Source organism: Haliotis asinina, chromosome 3 (genome assembly GCF_037392515.1).
Source record: "Haliotis asinina isolate JCU_RB_2024 chromosome 3, JCU_Hal_asi_v2, whole genome shotgun sequence".
Lineage (NCBI taxonomy): Eukaryota > Metazoa > Mollusca > Gastropoda > Lepetellida > Haliotidae > Haliotis > Haliotis asinina.
In genome coordinates, this window is record NC_090282.1 from 19,573,358 (window position 1) to 19,595,841 (window position 22,484).

The 22,484-nt window shown below is 38.5% G+C and overlaps 1 protein-coding gene across 1 annotated transcript in view; it reads left to right on the top strand.

The window, feature by feature from the left end:
- LOC137278748 (uncharacterized) overlaps positions 1 to 22,154 on the top strand; it is an 83,913-nt gene extending 61,759 nt beyond the window's left edge. The window contains exons 3-4 of the mRNA XM_067811263.1: positions 20,161 to 20,264; positions 21,933 to 22,154. Of these exons, the coding sequence (XP_067667364.1) occupies positions 20,161 to 20,264; positions 21,933 to 22,154 (326 nt within the window). The remainder of the gene's footprint in view (positions 1 to 20,160; positions 20,265 to 21,932) is intronic.
- Positions 22,155 to 22,484: the final 330 nt, after the last annotated feature.

Consider the following 22,484-nt stretch of genomic DNA (forward strand, 5'->3'; position numbering starts at 1 on the left):
TCACTCACTCACTCACTCACTCACTCACACTCACTCACTCACTCACTCACTCACAGGGATGATCCTCCCGTGGCCCTGTCACCCGGAGGAGAAAAAGAATGATATGCATTGAACTGACGCAAACTGAAATTTTCTGTCTGCTTTAGATATATTTCTTGCAGACAGAATGCTGATGGACTAATGTGCTGGACCAATAGTAGTAAGTCGTTAAAGTTGGTCTTCAGTTCTCGGCAAATCCACTGTATAATATTGTTTTGAGAGGCTGTCTTTTGGGAGGTATGATAGGGGATCTACCCCGTACCTTTTTAGAGGGGGATACGCTATGCGCCCATGGCTGGATGTTTTCAGTCACATCCATTCTTTCAAGCGATGCCAACAAAATTTAATTCTATTCATTTTCATATGGTGTTTCCAGACAGGACAGTCTTTAGAGTATGATGGGTGACTCCCTGAACAGTTGGTACATTTTTTAGCATCATTGTTACACTCTTCCTTTGTATGAGTTTGCTCACCGCGGCGAGCACATGTGACAGGTCTTGTGCATGTATTGACGTCATGGCCAAATGTTTGACATTTGAAACACCTAAATGGGTTTGGAATAAAGGTGTCAACTTTGATATTGCTGTAACCTGCTTTGATTGATGTCGGGGCAGTCAGCGTTGAACATGAAAAAAGGTACGTGTTACTTGGTTGTGTTTGTGAGTTCTTTCGTGTTGAGAACCGTTTAACAAACATAACGCCTTGATCTCTCATCCCAAACGCTATGTCACCTTCAACTGATCAGCGAACAACTGATCCCTGTCTCGTACGATTCCTTTACTGGTATTGGGCGTTCTATGTGCTGTCACTGAAACAGGAATGCCGACAAACGAAACTGTTGACATAAGGTTGATAGAATACAGTAGGAAACAGCATTCTATCAAAAAGAGATTCTTTATGGATAACAACTTCTTTATTACATATGATGCGACGTTTCGGTACGGGTCCTTATACCGTTGTCAAGCAAGTTATTATCCATAAAGAATCTTACCGTCTTTTCACTTACCAGCTTCTAATAATGCCTATCAAACAAAGCATTCTGGTGTTTTGTCAGCTGTCTCAAGCACTAAAAATCGTGGCCAATGTTCTACAGATTTTAAAGGTCTTTGCTCAGCTTCATTATCCAGTGGATGTTTTGGGTTTTTTGGAAGGGGTTTGGTATTCCATGTTTGTTGGTTATATGGTTCATCATCCAAGCTCCCTACCCACCACGGAGTATCACAAGGACAATGCTAAATAGAAGTGGGTCTCCAACTTGCAGCACCAAGGATACCCGGATGATATACGCCAGCAGAAACATTGAAAAGATTAACAATTCCACCAGAATGGCCCACGAGCCACCGCCTTCTGGGCATAAGACTCTAGGCAAAGTTCATGTAAACAAAATTCAAGTCAAACTACATCCTATGAACCATGGGCGCCAAGACCAAAATTTAAACATTCCCAAATCACATTTTGTGCAATTGCATAAAATTCATGCAAAGGGCTTGGTATGGCCGTCCGATTGGTTGAACCGGGTCCATTCAAACACCCGTCTAGAAGACGTCAGGGCCAAAGTGGTGTGTTGAGCAATAGGAACACTGGTCCTGCTCCCATGCACTCAACCACCAGGATCCCTTCCTCCACCGACACAGGGCCGCAACCCACAGCAAACGGGTTGGTGGACCAAATGTCCCCCGGGGCCACAACGGCTCTTAGCGTTACCCAGCTCCCAACACGAGGAGGTGGCCTTTCACGGGTGCCCCAAATGCTGAGAACGTGAGTATACGAGAACATGAAGATTTTCCTTATACTATTCTATAGTAAACCCTTTTCTGTGGCCAAAATGTACATGAACACAAGTCCGCAAATGCTGGAAGAGAAGAACATGCTCAGAAACGTGCCACATTTAATTAACACGCGCTGATCCGCACTGTCATTGGATCCAAACAATATCTTCTTGATTGTCTATATTAGCAGCTTTAAAATATATTAATACACATCCTTGATATAAACAGTATATACGTTTCCTTATTTTCTTTCTTTCCTTCATTCGATTAAAGATTTATCTTGCAAACACCCACTTTTAAAAGAAATTGTTGAATTATATAATGACCTTGCTACTGGCCAATACGACATCGTCTTTTGTTGGTTACCTGGTTTTGTTGGTTTTGATGGCATTTCCGGGAACACAGTGGCGGATATTGCTGCCAAGACAGCACTCAGGAAATCTGTGACACCACTTCTCATTCCATATACACTGATTATAAAGCTACAATTATCCATGACCTGATGCAGAAGAAGCGGGACACCCAAATATGTATAAATACGTTACATGTAATAAAACCCTACGCTGGTTATACTTACTTTGGTTGTCAGTCCAGATTTGAAGAGATCATCATGAGACGATGTCGTATTGGTCCCGCAAGATATACTCATGAATACCCGTTGAAAGGAGAGGATCCTCCTTTTTGCATCCCTTGTGATGAAAGCATCACTGTCAAGCATGCCTTGCTTGACTGTGTCGAATATTCCATCACAAGGGATAACTATTTTAATCACGAACCATGAAGGATCTTTTTAATAATATATGTTCTCATTTAATTATTGCATTTTTAAAAGAAATAGATATGTTAAATGAATTGTAAACAGATAAATATTGTATGACTGGAAGTTTATATTCATAACTCCGATTGTTAGTGGCTGTGCCCGCAAAAGGAGTTGAGGTATTGTAAAATAGCTGTCCTCCTGAGAGGATACATAAGTCCCAAAATTTTCAAAGTAAATTTATACTTGCCCGGATTTTTAAGCGTAGTATTTTTGTTATTTAAATTTGGCTAAAATTGCTTACAATCGCCAGCAGCTAAGAGGATGGTGTAAATCCAACTAGGGTCCATGCAGGTAACAAAAGTACTGTACGTCCCCATGGTCCCTACTGTGGTGATCTACCTTCTCTTGTTAGTGACCTTTTCATTGTTGAATGTTCTCGTCACGACATGGCTGAAATATTGAATGTTCTAGTCACGATATGGTTTAAGTATTGCCGATGTGACGTTAAGTGTTAACTCACTCACTCACTCCAAAGGCTTGTATATTTAAACTGTCCACTTTCTTAATTATAGAATATGTGTGTCTTTTTCAATTTATGGCAATATTTGTCTTCAGTCACCAATAGGGATGGTATAAATTCAGCTAGGGTCCATGCAGGTAGCAAAGGTACTGTAAGTCAACGCTTGTATGTAATGTCCTACATGGTGCATAATTTATATACAGTGCTAGTTTTAAATCTCTGACTGTGATATACTAGCTGTTTCATTTCCTTTGGACAGATTTTCTATTAGAACATTCTAAAGCGTTTTTGAATGAACTGTTTCAGTCACATTATGGCTGGAATATTTTAACCCGGATAAGAATATAATTTGTAAATAGTCAAGTCGTGATCATGGAAAGCAACAACCACCAAGTACCTGTTCCAACACCATGACCAGCTATCGCCATGGAATGTTCTCGTACATCATGCATTTGGTGTTGAAAACCTTTCCTGACAGGGAGGTCACACAAGGGCACCATAGAAGTTAATTCAAATTAGACAAACCCACTTCCAGTGGCCAACAGATCCTTAACGATTGTGAATTTACTCGAGGCTTTTTAAAGTCCAGCAATAAATCACTGCGCTCTTAGGAAAAGAGGAGTTGTCAGAAAGGACATTTGCAGTCAAAGGCTACAAGCATTCATGATGTTTAAGATGGTCGAGACGTGATCTGGTCGATTGAAATGTCACTCACAAAATTGTGGTTTTGCTTCTAAAAAATCAGTTGTCTTGATTTTGACAATCGACTGTGGTTAACTTGATTAGGACATTCGTACGGAAAAGTCACGAAAGGTGATATGCTGACCTGCTTGTGCTAATCCGTGATGTTGGTGAGATTCACAGCTATCATAATTATTACTTACATTATATTGATTGTTCAAAAACTAGAAAAGAGAAAGAAAGAAAAAGTGTCAGTGCTTTTATGCGTTTTAATCTTTTGTTGGGAACTATGATTTCCACGAGTTTCCAGCGATTGTTTTAGCATCATGTTAACAGTTTTACCATCATCATCATCGTCATGATCATCATCATCATCATCATCACCACCACCACCACGATTGTATTGGTTATAATGATACCCACTAACACTAAGACAAATAACGGTACAACGACACCGTCGCAACCAATAGCAACTGGATTACCATTACAAACATAGTACAGTGAACAAATGCAAATATCAACAACGTCACTGTCCACAATCGCCATCATGCCTTTCATCAAGATGAATTACACGTTAACGCTGCTTTTAGTAGTGTTCCAGTGTTCAGCTAAATGTCGGAGGAACGCCCGGACTGATTATCGTCTCAGACGTGTACAAACCTTGGGGAAACTAACGACTGTTGACAGACTACATCTGTCCTGTTATTAAATGGTTCAAAGCTCCAGTGAGGCACTTGGTGTTGTAACCTTGATCAACAGAGTCACATGGCGCTTTTTGCAATCTTAATTAAAATCATCGACCAAAGGTTGGAGCTGTTGGAATATTGATGGACATAAAGGAAAACTTGTCTGTTGGAAAGCTACGGTGTTGTTGGCATTGTTTGTTACCCTGTACTTAAGTAAGAAATATATCTCATTCGTCTCCTTGATTTCTCATTAAAGTTGATAATTCATTGAAATGGAATCTGTTATTTTATGGTTTATGAAGTATAAAAATATAAGATCATAGACATGCATTACTTCATCTACCCTTCTTTTGGCTTTACCAATCCAAGCAGAAACAGGAACAAACCCGCTGAAACACAGCTAGTGCCTGTGTTGAAATTGAAACAATTCACATTTCATTTCCTCGGTATACTTCATCTGGCCATTTCCTTCAGTTTTAAGAAATGACCCAGAACCTCGTACATACATAAATACATACATCATATGCATCATGCGTTCATCAAGGTGATACGTTAAAGTTTGTCCGGAAAAATTAGTTTCCTGTATTGTCCATTTGATACAAATGTGATTAATTATATCAGGAACCAACATTCTTACCAATTTAATGACCTCTTATTAGGTAAGGCGGTCCTATTAATCACCCCAATTAACGATCTTCCATGAGGAAAAAAATTGTAAAACTGAATGGCGTTAGTTCCACAATGTTAAATTGTTACGACCGGTAGAGTTTTATTGAAACTGAAGAAGGGATTATACGAAATTGAACCGTTCATATGATGGTACCAAATTGCCGCTAATTACCGACTCAAGTGGATTAAGTAAAGAATCATTAGCCCAAGTAAGGTATTGATATTTACTTGTGGTGGTACAGCTATTATGCAGACACAGCACAACCAACACCACGGTGTTCTATAGTCCAAGACAGGAACGCTCTTGCCCGAGTCCTTGTCTTTTAAGCACCACTGATGATTTGGGAGAAAACGTATGTCTTTTCAGGTTTAAAAGGATCGATGTGAAGCTAAAAACGGATCTTTGTAGTCGAAATAGATTATTGTCCGTCGTTAAAACTTCCTCTTGTGGACACAGAACTCATTTTCAAGTGTTAAGATGCAGCTGAAAGCAGAACCAAACGATATTTGCTTAAAATTGGACTGTTAAGAAAAAAAATGATTTCTACACAAAGAAAATTCAGTTCGAAATCGGGCTATTTTGAAATGTTATATCTGGTATGTATAGTTTACTGATTTATTGATCAAAAATAACGTGTACATAGGAAACCTGATTCCTGATTTCCTAGCAATAATGTTCCAAAGATGAAAGGAAGGCTCTTTCAAAATGTATTCCTGAGAATTTGCTGAGAATCAGGTTTTTCATCGCCACTGATGACTGTACGTATTAAAAGAAACGATGACATTTTTAATCATTATTTCTTACACTACATCTGTGGTATACAATTGATACTTTGCATGTCTAGTCGATATTCGACAACAGGAAATATATTAGCATTTCCGGCTTGTGTTGTATCAGATGATACGTAATCAACTAGAAACAAATATGTTACAGTGCATGAAATAACATGTTAATACTGACAGACATTGCATACGTTTATTAAATTTTCCACAATCCCCAATACGTTTGCAATCTTCAGACACATTCTTTTCGAACATACACGCTGATATTTACGGATACATCACTAATTAAATTATCCTCAGTAAGGACGAATGCAGTCAGATAGGGATTGCTCTGAAGTAATTTGTCACTGAAGGCAGAATGCTGGCGGGCTCTATAATATTCTTCACAGAGTTCATTTGTTGTCTCAGGCTACATATCGAGCTTGATAATCGGGTCCTGTTCCCCTTCAGGGTACATAACTGATGTTCACATTGAGACACACGTGTCACATCAGTCACGTGGAAGTGTGGTAACATTGTCAAAACGAATATGCTTCAGTCTATTAGTTATGATGCAACGTGATGTGATGTGATGTGTTGTAGTGTGCTGTGTTGTGCTGTGTTGTGCTCTGCTGTGGTGAGGTGTGCTGTGCTGTGTGGTGTCCTGCAGTGTGGTGAATCAGTTGATTTTAAAATGTCACATACATACATTTAGCTATTAATACATTATTTAATTATACCACATTAGAATAAAATCGGTTAAATATCGAGACTGTGTGGGACAAAATGTGAAATGGAATTCATCATATTAACTCCAATTTGATTTGAAGATGTGTCAAGAAGTAACATATTGTTCTCTCTTGATGGCAAATGGGTGAAATGTCAATGAGACAGCTATGAGATTCGCAGTTTGTTAGAGAGCTTCCAAAAAGTTGCTTGAGTAGAGTTAAATAATTCAAGGCCTTGGTACAAATGAAGTAATGTTTTATGTTGATGTACGTTGGGTCACAATTAGATCACCGACACTTGCAGTCTACAGGCTGAACTGTCTGGACCGAAGGAATTCATATTTTTAAAGGTCACATGCACCCAAAAAATCAAACATAATTCAAATACAATTATCAGTTATTCATGACATATAGTATACATTGCTGCTTGTACAAAAATAAATAAAGAAAATTGTAAGCGTAAAATCGCGATTCAAAAGTGCAATATTTTGTACTAAGGCTTACTTCCCTCGAAACAAGCCTTCGAGAGACCGAACCCAGTAAACGCGGGTGGGGGTGCACTCAAGTGTAACGATGGCTTCCGATTGATCGGTTCATTTGCTGATACGCTGAGGGCTCATTGTGTGTACAGAAAAATGATCTGTTTCGTGACCATTTTAGAAGTATTGCGAGTCACAAGAAAGTAAGATTCTTTATGGATAACAACTTCTTTTATTGTACTTGCTGCTGTTTTCAGTATGGATTCATATATTGTTGTCAAACAAAATCATATACACTAGAAGAAGTTGTTATCCATAAAGAATGCATATAGAGGTGTTGGGTTTTGTAGATACATGTTCTATGAATTTGTGTTTGATTCAATCAAAAATCATCTCTGTAGAGATGGTGACCTACTGCGTGCCTTAAAACTGACATTCGTCCAAGTACAAAGCAGGACTTGAAACTGACAAGAGCTTCCGTCAGACCCAGTCATCAGAGACAAAATGGATGTTTGCAACCCACAGACATAAAAGCATGTTATGTGTACAAGTATCACACCTGTCTAATTACATAATGTGGCAGAGACAGGACTCGGGTGCACGAGTCATAAATCAATTTATTTTGTTTATGGCGTATAGCCTGATAGGTGTTCAAATTGCACGTGGTCAATGATTGAAGCTGTGTATTGCATATTGTCGTTAGCAGACAGGCAGGCAGGCATATAGGTGTCAATAAACCAGACATTGAGCTTTCTCTGTGACAGAGGCTGCTTACCACTATCAACAAGTGTTGTTCTATGTAACGAGTAGATTATTTACTTGTTTGTATACACAACCAAGATTAGACTACTGCTCACGACCTCCTACTCCGGGCATGGATACTGTTTCAAGCTCCGTGAACCTATTCACTGCGCATGCGTTATTCGCGCAGCACGGCTGTTGTAACCACTTTTTCCCCCAGCGCTTGGGGAAATTTAGTGAATCGTTTGAACTCCGATTTCGCGGGCTTGTTTTCATCGCGTTTATTTCAACTTTATAGGTTGAATTGGCATTTTTGATGATTTGTTTCGGTAAGTGCATACCGAAAGGTATCAGAATCTGCAAAGTTGTATTTTACGTTGCATGTGACCTTTAAATTTTTTTTCCATAAAATAGTTGAAAGGCCAGGGAAGCAACCAACCTATCTTGTGCAAATATAGATGAAGGAAAGGAGAAAAGATGCTCACTTAAAGAATATGCTTTCAAACCAGTGGTTCCTATCACAAACCGTTTAATTCACAACAACGGAGTGACTTAATCCAGTGAACATGGCCCCTGGATGAATGGGAAAAGGTTAAAACTGTTACAAGCGAGGGTGAGACAAAGGAAAGCGGCAATAGATATGTTTCCACGACAAACACGAAGAACAAACAGCAGCTGAACGAAAAATTCAAAGCGGAAAGTATCAAACTAATTAGTTCCCCAAACGATCTTTGCTTCCTATCCTTGACATGAATGTTTTATCAAGGTAGACCAATGATTGCTCCACGTGCGGATTGCTAGAAGCACAATATAACAAAAATTATTTGAAAAAGTTTAAATGAAGTAAGTACCAGAGTTAGAAAAGAAATCTAATTTTGAAACTATGAACGCTGATAAAATCAAATCTCTGTTTGACAGTTAGATAATGCCATATGAAAGATAAAGTTAGATAATGCCATACACGAGTACTGGTAATTAGATGTAGGCAAACCCAAAACAATGTTATTGCAATGGCCACGTAAAATCCGTGAAATGGAATAACATGCGTCGTTTTGGCGCTTGACTTAGTGTGCTGGCGATTATGTGCCTGATTCTGAGGGTGTGGGCTCTAATCCTGAATGGTTCTCAACTCAACAATAAAACTAGAATGTGTACTTAACTGAGAAAGCGTATCCTAAACATTACATTTGTTGCATGTTGAAGTTTTTATTACGATTCAAAGAGCGTCATGCGGACAAGATTGGAGAACTAGTTGAAGCTTTGAAGACGTTTGTAGGAGACTCGTGGGGGATATTTAAAACATGATGCCTACGTGACATATATTATGACCGATTCAGTACCCTACGTATCTGTTCCACACGCTCAGGTGTTTTCTCGGGTGAACAACTGACCAGCCTATCAGTTTGTTCATGACGGATACCACTGTTCATGTCTTGTCTTTTCTTGCTCTTCATCGTTTCGCAGACATCCTGTATCATCCCTATTAGTAGTGATTCATAAACATTTTCTCGATACAATCGACTCAGATTTAAGCAGACTTTTTATGGATGATGCGGGAAGCAAATATACTGTAAGTCCCCATGGTCGCTATGTAAGGTGATCCACCTTCAGTTGCTGGCGATCTGTAGCCTGAATTTTATAATGTATCGTCATATATAGTTACATTTGTTTAGATACACTTACTAGTTAGATGCCTGACTATTCGGGTTCGAATCCCAGATCAGACTCAACCAAAAACGTACTAGAATCTGTACTTTACTAAGAATGTGTAATCCCAAATATGACATATGTTACATTTGAACACTTTGTAAATGGCATTGTGTAATCACAGATTGAAAGGCAGCATGGGTTTCAACACTTGTCGGTCACCACAGTTAAATACCGAGACATCCTAAGTGGATATGCTCACATCACAGTACTGTGTTTATTATTGCATCAACAGAAAATTCATTTGTTATTCTCAGTGATTCATCTGTTATTCTCAGCTGGTGGCCAGATGCAAATGCTCATATGCGAGCCTACGCTCAACGCTAATCATGTAATGACGTTTGTTTTACATGCCATCTATCTTGAAAGTTTTATTTGGAACGTGATTCCTCTTCGGGAAATTGCATCAGAATACAAACAACGACGGATATGAAAGGTTCTACCCGGCTGCCGTGCCTAGATATATAGTTTGGAATGTTTGCTGTGCCCCAAAATGGCAGGGTGGAAACGTTAAGAAATAAGATGTTTACCTCATGGGAGTGGCATGCATGCAATTGCAAATGAATGACGGTTCTATATACAATATTTGCACATTTGTCATGCACAGTTCACAGTCACAGTCACCTATGCGTGTTACTTCCTTTCAAATTTAAATAATCGATTGTCATTTGAATTTTATTGGGAAAACATAATGTGAAATGGTGGATATCTTCATAAGTATATGTCAGCCTGTGAGACGGGGAATGTAGAGAAGTTTTAAGCATTCCCCCCAAAAAACCTATTAATTACGTGTCTGTATATATTTCATATGAAACATATATTCGCCAGTAATGTCCACTTAGGCTTCGGGTAATACATCATCCGTTTATATTCAATTATTGTTTCTTGTGGTTTTGGCACCACCTGATCAGTGGTATTTCAACCGTGCCAAGACTGTGATTGATCATAGAAATATCCTTCTAATGACTACACCGTTGGTCATGAAAGATCAAAAGTAGCAAACGTACTGCAGCTATACCAGGACAGTTTTAAGGCGCTCTTTCAGTCCAGTCCAGGTTGATAAAGAGTCTTTATCGAATGCTAGCTACATCATACGTGTAGACACTACAATCCAGATCACTTCATTCACCAATTGTCTGTTCATTATAACCGTAATTGCTCAAAGGACGACGAGCACTGGACATATAATCTTGCTATTCATATCCAAACAGCTGGTACTTTTGAATCTTTTAAATCGTAACTCAGCAGTATTTATCTCTTTATGTTCCAATATGATCAGCATTCTCTTTATCCCGAGTAATATCCCTACAGCTACAGCCTTTCATAGCTTTGATGTACAATGAACTGTTCAAACATCGTCAGCATACGCCATTCAAGGCTTCAGTAGAACTTTCACATTGTAACGGGGGACGTGTGAATGACATGACCAAGTTTGTAAAATAATTCCTTGTTTTGACTTGTGCCATGTTTTCCAGTCTTTGTACGGGTGAACACTCGTATTTGGTAGGGTCAGTGAGTGAGAGAGTTGCTATTCAATGTCATTTCGGCGATATGTCAGCCATATCGTGACGAGAGCATGTTTAAAAGACGGGTGTAAGAGTAACGGGACACAAGACAGTAAAACAACTGGAATATCACAGTTAGTGACCATGCGGACTTACATTACTTTTGCTACCTGCATTGGTCTTAGCTGGATTTACACCATCCCTTCAGTCGCTGGATTTAGCCAGAATTTATAAGAACAGAAATACTACGATTAAAGAGCATGGTTGAGCAAAACTGACTTTGAAAGTTGTTGAGACTTACGTACTCTCTCGGGAGGTATTTGTCTGACAAGGCATTAAGGATTCTGGTACATTATATCACTGTTACACTAGTGGGAGGAATGCCATGATGAGCTTAAATGGAGGTGTTTTGTGCAGTTCCCTACCCCACTATTTTAGATGAAATTCGTGCAACGAACTACTGTCATAACAAACTAGAATATGTCGCCTTTTCGAGTGTGTGAGCGAGTTTGGTTTCCGCCACTTTTAGTAATATTCCACCAATATCACGGCGGGAGACACCAGAAATGGCATTCATTCATTGTGCCCACATGGAAACTCGAACCCGGGTCTTCGGCATGACGAGCGAACACTTTAACCACTGGACTACCCCACCGCCCCTCGCCTTTTTGAGTTCGTCATAACCGAAGTGTACCGTATTTCGAGTCTGTCGAGCATTATTTGTGAGATCATAGTTAACGGCCCCTGTTGAGATGGCCCATGGACAATGCATGTCTTTTTAGCTTCCAGAGTCTGCCCCTGGTATCCCAGAGTATTTCTCGCGATATAGCCACTGAAGGTACCGCTGGCGTTACCAGCTTTTCGATTTGTTGATTGATGCGATGCGACTCGTTTGCAACATGTGTGAGACTCCGACTTGTTTGACGACAAACCTCAGTAGTCTACTAGAAGTCATTACTTTAATTTGTCCCGTAAACAAACACCTTTCTGCTGCAATCACATCAATCACAATGACCCATGAATGTGACCACGACCGACAACGTTGAGTTGAGCCAATCAGGTTCGTTCAGAAGAGGATTTCATTCGTGACGTTAAGCGATTAACTCTACTTTTATTTCAATTATAAGTAACGAACCATTGCACGTTCCTCTCACAATATCAGAATCCTGTGTGGGTGATTCTCATCCAGTGTTGACATTTACTTTAGTTTTGGATGTTGCAGCAAACTGATAGTAACCTCAGAAGAATTATCTATAGCCAGATCGTTATTGTAACCGAGCGTTGTCAAGCTACAACGCCATGTTGCCATCCAGTAAACACGGAGCTTTCTATTTGAATGGTTATCCATGAGATTTGGGCAAATCCGATGATTTACGAAACAGTTCTGAAAGTGAGGATACCAGCATTCATTTATCAATGGCTCAATATTTTCTCGTAACTAATTCCAAGGAAGACAGTAGACAAGAGATGCAATATATTGTTTCCGCAATATGTCAGGAATCCATGGCCATGCCGATAGATATAAATAACATATCAATGCATAAAAAGAACTCATTATCTCATTTTACGGTCCCTAATCTGTGACGTTCAAGGCGTAATGTGAAATCATGCCTTGAAAAAGGTTCCCGGCAACTTGATTAACTGTTATGTAATTATTAGTTATCAGATGTATACGGGTAACCATAATCAGACATTTCTCCACAGAATCTCTTAGTCCGAACACTGTTGATTTTGTATCAGCTTAAGTGTTTCTTCTAGAGATATTCAATGGTAAAAGATCTGTCAATATGTCTGTGTCTAAAAATCCGGCATGTCTGAAAAGCGGGGATTTGCTAAGAGGCAAATATTTCATGTTGTTTCCGTTACAATAATTACCAACAGAACGGACACCACCTTTGTAATGCTTCCCAATATAAGTGTTCTTTAAACCAGGTTGAAAGAGGTACATTGATATAGTTTTGTATGTGTGGTCTCATATCGGAATACGGAGTACACGTGGTGGTACACCATCACAACTAGGACATATCGTAATGGAAGCGCTTCTCATTGTCAAACCATGTTTACTGTATTTTGTAGCTTGCACATCATATTCTCATGAGTAATTTCGGCACTTATAATGTTGACGACGCTTAATATTATATCCACATTGTATGGCACGCAGTTGTAGTGGAATGTGTTTTGGGAGATGTGTTACTTGGCAATAAGAATTACATAGGACATAGGATAAGGTGTTCGCGAAACTAAACCTTGATGAGGATACCTTGTATAACAATGCTGACGGCTATGGTGGTTGATCTCTTGTCAAAGCTACAGGAATTGTGATGGGTTATATATAAGAGTGGGTGGTGGCGAGAGACTGTTGTCATTGGGTGGCAACACGGTAAAACAACGTTCTCAGTGAATCAAAGGAATTGTGATGATTTATAAATAGCGGTGGGTGGTGAAGGCTCGTGTCTTAGGTGATAACACAGTGAAACACCGTTCCAAGTCTCCACTGAATGAAGAAAGGTTGTAAATGTACAAGGTCGTAATGTGAGAAAACCAAGTAGTTCATATTTGAATTTTTTAAAATTGAAACTCATCTAACTAACAAAAGTCGCAATGTACAGTCCATGTATGTTTTCAATATGAAAGACTTCTTGGGGAAACCGATTGTCACAACGTCGAGAACACTGAATGATCCTGTGTTATTGCAACAAAATAAGGCAAATTAACAGTGTTAAGATAACGGATGAGCACCGGGAACGAAATTCAATAAGTAAACACGAAAAACCAAATTAAATACTATCAGCGAACGATGTACCGACAACTGACGGAGGAGAGGCATAATTGTGCAACAGTCCCGCTGGCGCTGTGACAGGGTGAGTAGACACAGCAGTACTACTTAATTTAGTCTCTCATTACGTCAGGAAACTAACCATGATCAACACACTATTTATCAAGCTTCAAAACATTCCCAAAATCGATTCAAGTCCAATGATCTAATGAATAAAACCATGTTCAAAGAAAAATCTCCGTGGGTTTCTTCGATAATTATCATTAGGTTTCACGAAAATAGTCTTTCTTCCTGGCTTGATTGACATAATGAGCATGAAACAAGCCTTGCAAAAAACTCTGTCCGATATGAGCTATTTATACCCGTTCAATGAAGAAATAGATACTTTATCAACCCATGTAATCCACTGAACAAAACCATTTAGCTTTAGGGTGATGTTAGATATGTTGTGAAAGGATGAATTCAATAACATGTTTTTAAAAGAGATTCCGAAACACCCTGTATGAACAATAGTAACGACGACGGCGTAGCTGATGTTTTCGTTTATATCAGTGAATATGCTCAGATATCCATGGTTTCTATTTACGAATATTCACATTAACCCAAATTAGAACTAGCACAAGACCGCCAATACACTAGCATTACATGATGGTGTAAATGTTTAAAAGCGAAAAAATATTGTGTCGGGAATAATGTTTTCATTGTACAATAATTGCATGCTGTAAGTCTGTTGACGTAAACAGATCAGGCATATTGTGAAAGGGACTTCGTGAGTTTAGTTTAATGTCGCACTCAGCTATGTGACCAAAAGCATCCTGTGACCAAAAGCATTAGCATCGATCTTCGCTGTTGGGACATGTCAACCAAGTCAGTGAACCTGGCTACCCGATATCGTTCGTAGCCTCCTATGACAAGCATGGGTTGCTGAAGACCAGTTCTGATCTACATGTACCCGGGTCAGAATCCATTACGAAAGAGGAAAGGACATGGCTTCTTATCAGATTAAGCATATGTCATCAGATATCCATATCACATAAAACCTCGAATGATCCACAGTATGCAGCAACATCAAACGTTATGGTACTGATGGATAGTTTCTAGCAGACGCATTTCCTCGGTCGTTTACTTTCTATGCTCCATATATCGTGAAAGAAAATATGGTTTCTGAAGATTTTTGTAACCCACCTCACCCCTATCCGTCCTCAGATAACGGTATTCTTCTTGCCACTATTGTAAAGTTGGATTTAAACTGGCACGGTTATCATTGGACTTGAAGTGAAATGAAACATCAGTCGTTGCAAATTAGATGCAAATTTGTTCAGATCAAAACTAAATTGTGCTCATGTGAAAAATGTTCATTAATCCATTTTCCATGCTTGAAGCAATGTTCTATCAAACTAGGTCAAATACACAGGTCATGTGTGATGAAACCTAATCAATCGAGATCCTGTTGGATAATGAAAATCACAAAGACGTTATTGCTGCTTCTATCTCATAAAAACACATCGAAAGACATTTTAGAGATGGTTGTTGCATATGTATAAACGTTTTCTTTTGATTGCTTTCTCAGTATTAAAAATCATGTTCTGAACGTGTCTTGCGTTCATACCATGGTCGCAATTTCTCATACAGAGCAAAGCAAAGACAGATAAAATAACAATGATTATCCCATCAACACGTTTTGTGGAATTATTCAAAAGGGTCCCTTTCCCTGATGTGTTTCTTTAGTATTTCTACTAGGGACACTTTTGTTTTAAGGTAGTGAGAGAACTGTTCTGAAGTCTACTCTAAGGTCCTGATTGCCTGACAAAAGTCCCTTTGCACGAGTGTTCCGGACATCTCAGACAAAAGCCCCGTATACGATATACGAAAGCAATTCAGATTTAACAAGATTTATTTATATCTTAATATCAAAGATCATTACAGCATTTCAAACACATACTTTCGGAGCAGCACTACTTTTCAGATCAAACCTAATTACCGATTCTTGTCACATCATATTTTCTGTATACAGCCCTTGTTGCATCTTACCTTAATCCTGGTTCATCTCTTTGTACAGTGTGACAAGTCCCAATTCCTGTATTTTTCGCCGGGTGCTCTGGTTAAGGTGGTAGAAACAACCATGGGTCTTCACATTATTCCCAAATAGACTTACCTACTCTCATGGTGCCCATCTCAAAGTCACTGATTACAACAGTCTTGACATCCCCATTGAACAGACCCTTTTAACACCGAACACTTAATTGAGAAGAGCCTGTTCACACTGACTACACCCTTCCTCCTCAAGACCATCCTTGAAAAACAAACAACTCGTAAGCGCCGTAATCAATCCCCAATTTATCAAGACTCAAGACTAACCTCCTTCTCAAGCCCCACTTCCTACTCAGACAACCATGAGAAAGTATAATGTGGGGCTTCTGTCTCACATGGATTTTTATTTTTTTTATTTTATTTTGCTTATTAAATTTTTTATTTTATTTTATTTTATTTTTTTATTTTATTTTTTTTTGGCAATGGGGCTTTTGTCCAAAGGGGCTTTTGTCCGAGGGCTTTTGTCTGTGGGGCTTCTGCCGCATGGGTCTTTTGTGCGTCCACCAAATGTGCATGATGTATTCGATCTAATCAATCTGGTTTACTGGCAATCTTTTCATGTCTTATATAGCGCATACTGTGGAATGAATTGTGAATTGTTACAATCGATAGGTGCCATTGACACCGATGGACCCTCTACACGATGAACATTGGCAGGTGACAAACTGCGTCTTATTACCAGCTGAAGGGTGTTGCGTTAAGATCATTAGACTGGGTAGAATATTGATATGTAATGTGGTAGTGGAATCCATGCTGTTGTCTGGGGTAGATACCATCACACCATTTATAATCAACACAACTCTCCATTGACAGCCACCCTCAGTGCCAATCCTTATCTCTTGAGCGCCATTGACAACTAACGATTTGAAGGAAGATGTATTACTGCTCTAGTTGAAAAATATCGACTTTCTGTCAAAGTAAATCTTTGTTGTGAAAACGGATTGTTTTTTATCGCTGAAAAACTTCTTGATGCAGAAAACTTCTCGTTTATACGTTTCAACACTGACACAAATGCCTACATAACCAATTGTTATTTGTAATTACTTCGGCGTGACAAAGCCAGTTGATATTTGTAATCATTACATCGTGAATCTATATTGATTATAAACTCTGATTTTGAATATTCGCTCGTTGGGTGTCTGTTTATCACCCGAATCTTAGTCTTTGAAAGAATATTATTCACAGGGGTTTCACATTTTACTGGAACAAGGTACAATCAATAAATGAAATAGAAAGCTAAATTCGTATTTTGAATCATTCATGGTGCGATGATCGGACATTTGTAATAAAAGAAAATTACCATAAATTGATGGTAATTGAATATAGGTTATTTAAACGACCAGTTACATTACAAACTTCATATCTTTATAAAAATATAAAACAACAAAATGCATAATTGTACGGGCCATTCCAGTATATTTGCGTTTGACGTCATATCAAATTCAATCATAGAAGCATGTAAATATTAACATATACAAGAGTATACACCCTCATGTAAACTCTAAACAGTTCTATCTTCATGACACACAACCTTAGTATCATCGATGTTTTCAAATCCATAAAGTCCAGGAATTGTGTCGTGTGTTGTTTAATATTCACCATATTAACCACAGTCTCGTATAAAAACAAGGACGGTTATATTTTTAAATAACGATACAGAATAAACAAAGAATGTTATCGCACGAATACCTTTCAGCAATATTCTGCCTAATGACTGATTAATCTCAGTACTGACATGGGGGCTTATTGTGGTGTTTCAAAAGTTTTAACTGAAATCAAAGTTTGAATGAATAACAAAATATTTTTTTGAGTTCCAAAGTGAATATTATGGTAACATGTTACGTTACAGAGGATTTAAGTGAAAAACTATAACTGTCTAAAGGTCATCCCTGGGTACAATATTAAAACGTCCAAAAATCGTTATTTTGACGTGTTTATCAGCTGAAAAAAATTGGAAACACTGACGAACATAATTGCTGGTGATCTTAGAAGCAATAAAGCAAAAACACCGATTGCGTTTCACATGCGTGATTAAGTAATCCTCCTCATGTGAAAGAAAGAAGAAATGTATATCGATCATTCGTGGGGAATCGAGGGAAAAGATTTCAAGTGTTTAATGGGTCAACTTAAATAGTTTCAAACTAAAACAACACCAATTTAAAAAGGGTTTATTGACGACGTTTACATGTTAATCGATTGATTAAGGCAGAAACAGTGGTAACGAACCATGGGGGTAAAGGCTTTACTCAACGTCCCCTTTGGGAACAGGGTATTGGGAAATACTTCCAAGTGAAGTTTAACAAGGTAACGAAACTGTAATTTCCATTCCTTGGTTGTAATCACTAGCTTGGTGTATGAGAGCGCAACTGCGTAATAACATAATAGAGTATATTCCTTTTTTTAGGATGACACAATTCGAAATATGACTGATGCCTAAGTTGTACTCGAAATTCCACACGTGTACATTTTCACTTGCTGATCCAAAATGCGTCCTTTGGTTGATTAGAACAGAAGATTACAAAGGAGGTGACACTCAGTTGTTTAAATGCAGTAAAGGTTTTGTCTGTAGAACGAATAACAGTGTCAAATGTGAAACGAACAACATGTTCGTAAATGAATATAGGAGGATGATACATGCCAAAAGTTCTTTCGATGCAAAGATGGGAGAAAAGGGCAATATCTATATTCGCTTCAAACTATACACGTATTTAAGGGAACGGTTCAAGGCGAAACAGTTCACAAGTGGTTACACAAGCTAACCAAGAAATAAGTTCAAGGCTTAACAGTTATATATGCGAACATCCGAGTTATCAAATGAATGCTTATTAAAGAACAATTTCTAAGTATGAACTATTGCCTCATGCAAATAGTGCGAGATGTACAATATATCATTAGCTGCAGTCATAAGGTTCTAAGTGATGCTATATTTGCAGTGAAGTTTAACTTGCAAATTTCTTTAAGTTAAAGTAAGAAACAAAAGTATTCGCATGACAGGTCTGAATTACCACAAAACAGAAAGAAACCAGAAACACGCAGTAAACAATTTATTCAAAGCGTATTTCAGTGTTGAAAGAGTTGATTATTGTGCTTGGAAAACGTTTGCATTGACATAGTCATATCTCAGTTGGAAAGTAGGTTGGCAGTGTACTGTCATTGACGCCTATCCACTGTAAAACGTGTTTTCCCCACGTACACTGTAGATTCTATCATTGTAGGGCGATAGACCCGTGAAGAATCGGGTTAGAATTGTCATAAGAGACGAGTAACGGGAACGGGTTGTCAAGGTCGCTGACTTGGTTGAGGCATAGTCATAGTTTTGCTCATGTTGTTGACCACTGGATTGCCTGGTCATATAGCGGAATAAAAAAGATAAATGTTCACTCATAACACTCGTATCTCGGAGCTCAATGTTGTGGTTTTTACACCCCAGTTGGTCCTGACTTTGATTTATGGTGTGTGCACCAACGTATTTATCGCGAAAAATTAGCATATCTTTAGAATATGGTCCAATCTTAATCTGACACGCTATGGACTGGCTGAAACTGTTCTAAGTTGCGTTGAGCCCAATTCCTTACATTCATTATATTAATTTATTAACGTTCACTTTGATACCTTTCTGTGCATGTTTTACAACCGTACGTTTATTGACTTAGCTTGAAACCCACTCAGTCATACACAAAAACAAATTTCTTGAATGAGGATATCAATAAAATCTCAGTGACGGTTGTATCCTTGAGAATAAACATGGCTTCTCATTTGCAATATTCTTGCTACCCACTGTCCCGTGTTGTGAAGCATGATATTTGCTGATTCGGTCATTTCAGATTATTTCCCTTAAGGAAAAAGAGACCAAAGCTTATATTTTCGAACCGAAACACAACTTAACACAACCTGTATAATAAAAGCGAAGGGCAGTTTTTGACAACTTTCACACTTCACTCATTTAAGAAATTCTCTGATTTCTTATAAATACGATGTCAAATGTTTATTGGGCTCATGTGAAATGAACGTCGTACTAAGGTTTAGAAACCGGACCAACCAACAATTATTGTTTAAAAAGGTATCGAAGAAGAAAATCCCATAAAACATGAGGATCAAAATGTATAGTCATGCCTATCTCGTTTATTTCGGAACAAGATCTCGGTGCTGATATTCATGAGACGGCAGTGGTGTGGAGGTGGGTGATGGAAGAAAGGTGTTTGGATTCATTACCAGTGACATAATAAGGAAACATCTTTTACTGGCAGGAGGAGGAGTTGGTGACAAAGACGACACCCCGACACCAACACAAAGAAGTCACAAGCAGTGTGACGCTACCTACGAACAGCCTGAATCCAGTACACAGCATTCTGTAACCACATCGGCGTTGCATGTCAGCATTTTCTATATCTCCCAGTTATCGCTTGTCAGTAAACAATCTCGGTTTAATACGCTTCCGGTTTTAAGAACGATAGCGTCGTCCATCTTTTCCCGTAAGCACGGAAACACATGATTGCGTGTATGGACATATTTGTTGGATCCGGTACCTAGAATGAGGGAAAACTCTCGTTGGTGGACATGTCAGACACACATGATTCTGCGTGGACCGTCAGCTCTGTTTGTTAATGATGAAAGTATGATCTTTGGTTTTATTAAGAATGCTATTCAAAATGGGCTTTAAAATCCAATTAACATTTGACTAATGGGATTAAAACAGATTCGGAATAAGTATTTCTTTAACGGGCATTTGTCACTTGTTAACTTCAAGAAAATGAACATTAAAAATTCATAATGATCCAGCGGTGATACAATACTGCGTTTTTACATTCAAAACATAGTGATGGTAGTAGACATAATCACTAGTTCAATTTCAGAACAACAAAGTCATGTTAAACGCAATAAGAAAGAAAGCTGAATAGACTTACAGATTATCCCCCATGCCACTCTGGGAATTTCGGGTTAACAATATGGTTAGCAGCTGCACATTGTAACGAGCGGTCAGGCTGGCAACATGGTTTATTGCAAGTTACGGAAAGGCAAGTGAACAATCAAAGCTTACACCAGTCACTTGATGGTTTGGTTCCGAAAAGAGTATTTCCAGACCATCGTCATATATTTGTATTTGTTGAGTATAGCTTACACAAGACAGAACCCATGCAACTGTTAAAGTTTGTTTGGGAAATACCTGATTACAATGATTAAATGTCGTAAAATGAATCGGCATAAGTAAAAATCCTACAATATCTTGAGTGGCGCTTCTGGTAAAATAGAACAACGGAATGTGGTAAACATTCAGTGAGTACTGACAGCCAGTGATGTGAATACAATCAACGAAATCAAATGTTGCAGATTCAAATCTTTTCTACATAGTAATATTTCATTTCCAGCGAAAACTTTCTACAAATAGGCATCATACAATGCAGTCATACACATGGATCATCATTTTGAATTAAATACATTCGTAACGCATGTGAAACTGAGCTCTGTTCATACAATCAAGGTTTGATAAGATATTATATTCGCAGCAAAGGCAAATTGCACTTGATCTAACCTGAGTTATTGGTGCGTAGAGCGTTCTTTCGGTTTGTAACCCAATTAACATTCTGTTGCAAATTACAATGACTTTGTTCTAAATATATTTGCTTGATCATTCTCATAGAAACATTATGTGATTATTATTTCATAATTGAACATGGTCGCTGGGGATATGTGCTCACCTAAAGAGCGACATGCACAGTGAGTCACAGAGCATCGCCTCCAACATAAAGAGTGTTGGGATTAATTACCAGAAACATGACTGGTTACATTGAATTAGTAGTTTGCCAGGCAATGTTTGTTTTCCAGATGGAAATTCTCTTGCTTGTCATCACAAACCACAAGGGGTTCCCTTTTGAGCGAACACGATGATGCAAAGGATACAGACTGCAAAGGTCTTCCTGAAAGGTATAGTTCGACATTGCTCACATCTGCATTTTTGCGAATTATTGTTAACAATTCATTATCAGTGTTAGTTTTTAACAGATTAAAATATATTATGCAGTTTGGGATGATCAAGGCCATCATCAGTCAGAGCCTTTTCCAGGAAGCACTGAATAGTCGAATCATCAAAAAAGAATATGCAGACTCCCCAACACAACAGCCTTCTGCACTGACTGAGTGTAAGAAGGGTGGTGCTCCTGGTGCAGAACCCTGTCACTCTCCTTCACTGAGCATAGAGATCAGAAGGTACCAGCCCAGCGGCACCGAGAGTGAAGATCTGTGACCACGCTTTTTCCAGAAACCCAAAATCTTACCATTCACTTTGTTAGTAACTGTACATATTACTGGATCTTTATGTTCTCTTTTACGATTTTTAGCTTTACATTCGACTTCATATAGACTACGTCCAAAGTCAACCCACTCATACCAGCGAGTGGATAATTAGATGTAGATGGTTTTCTCTGGCAAAACCATTCAGAGTTAAAATAATGCTATCGTTATACGCATAATTCTTTAAATCATGGCGGATTGAACACTGTGACATGGTGTTCGTTAAACGACTTTGGGTATTGACATGTTTATGACTTGTCCTGCACAAAAAAAAGACATCGAC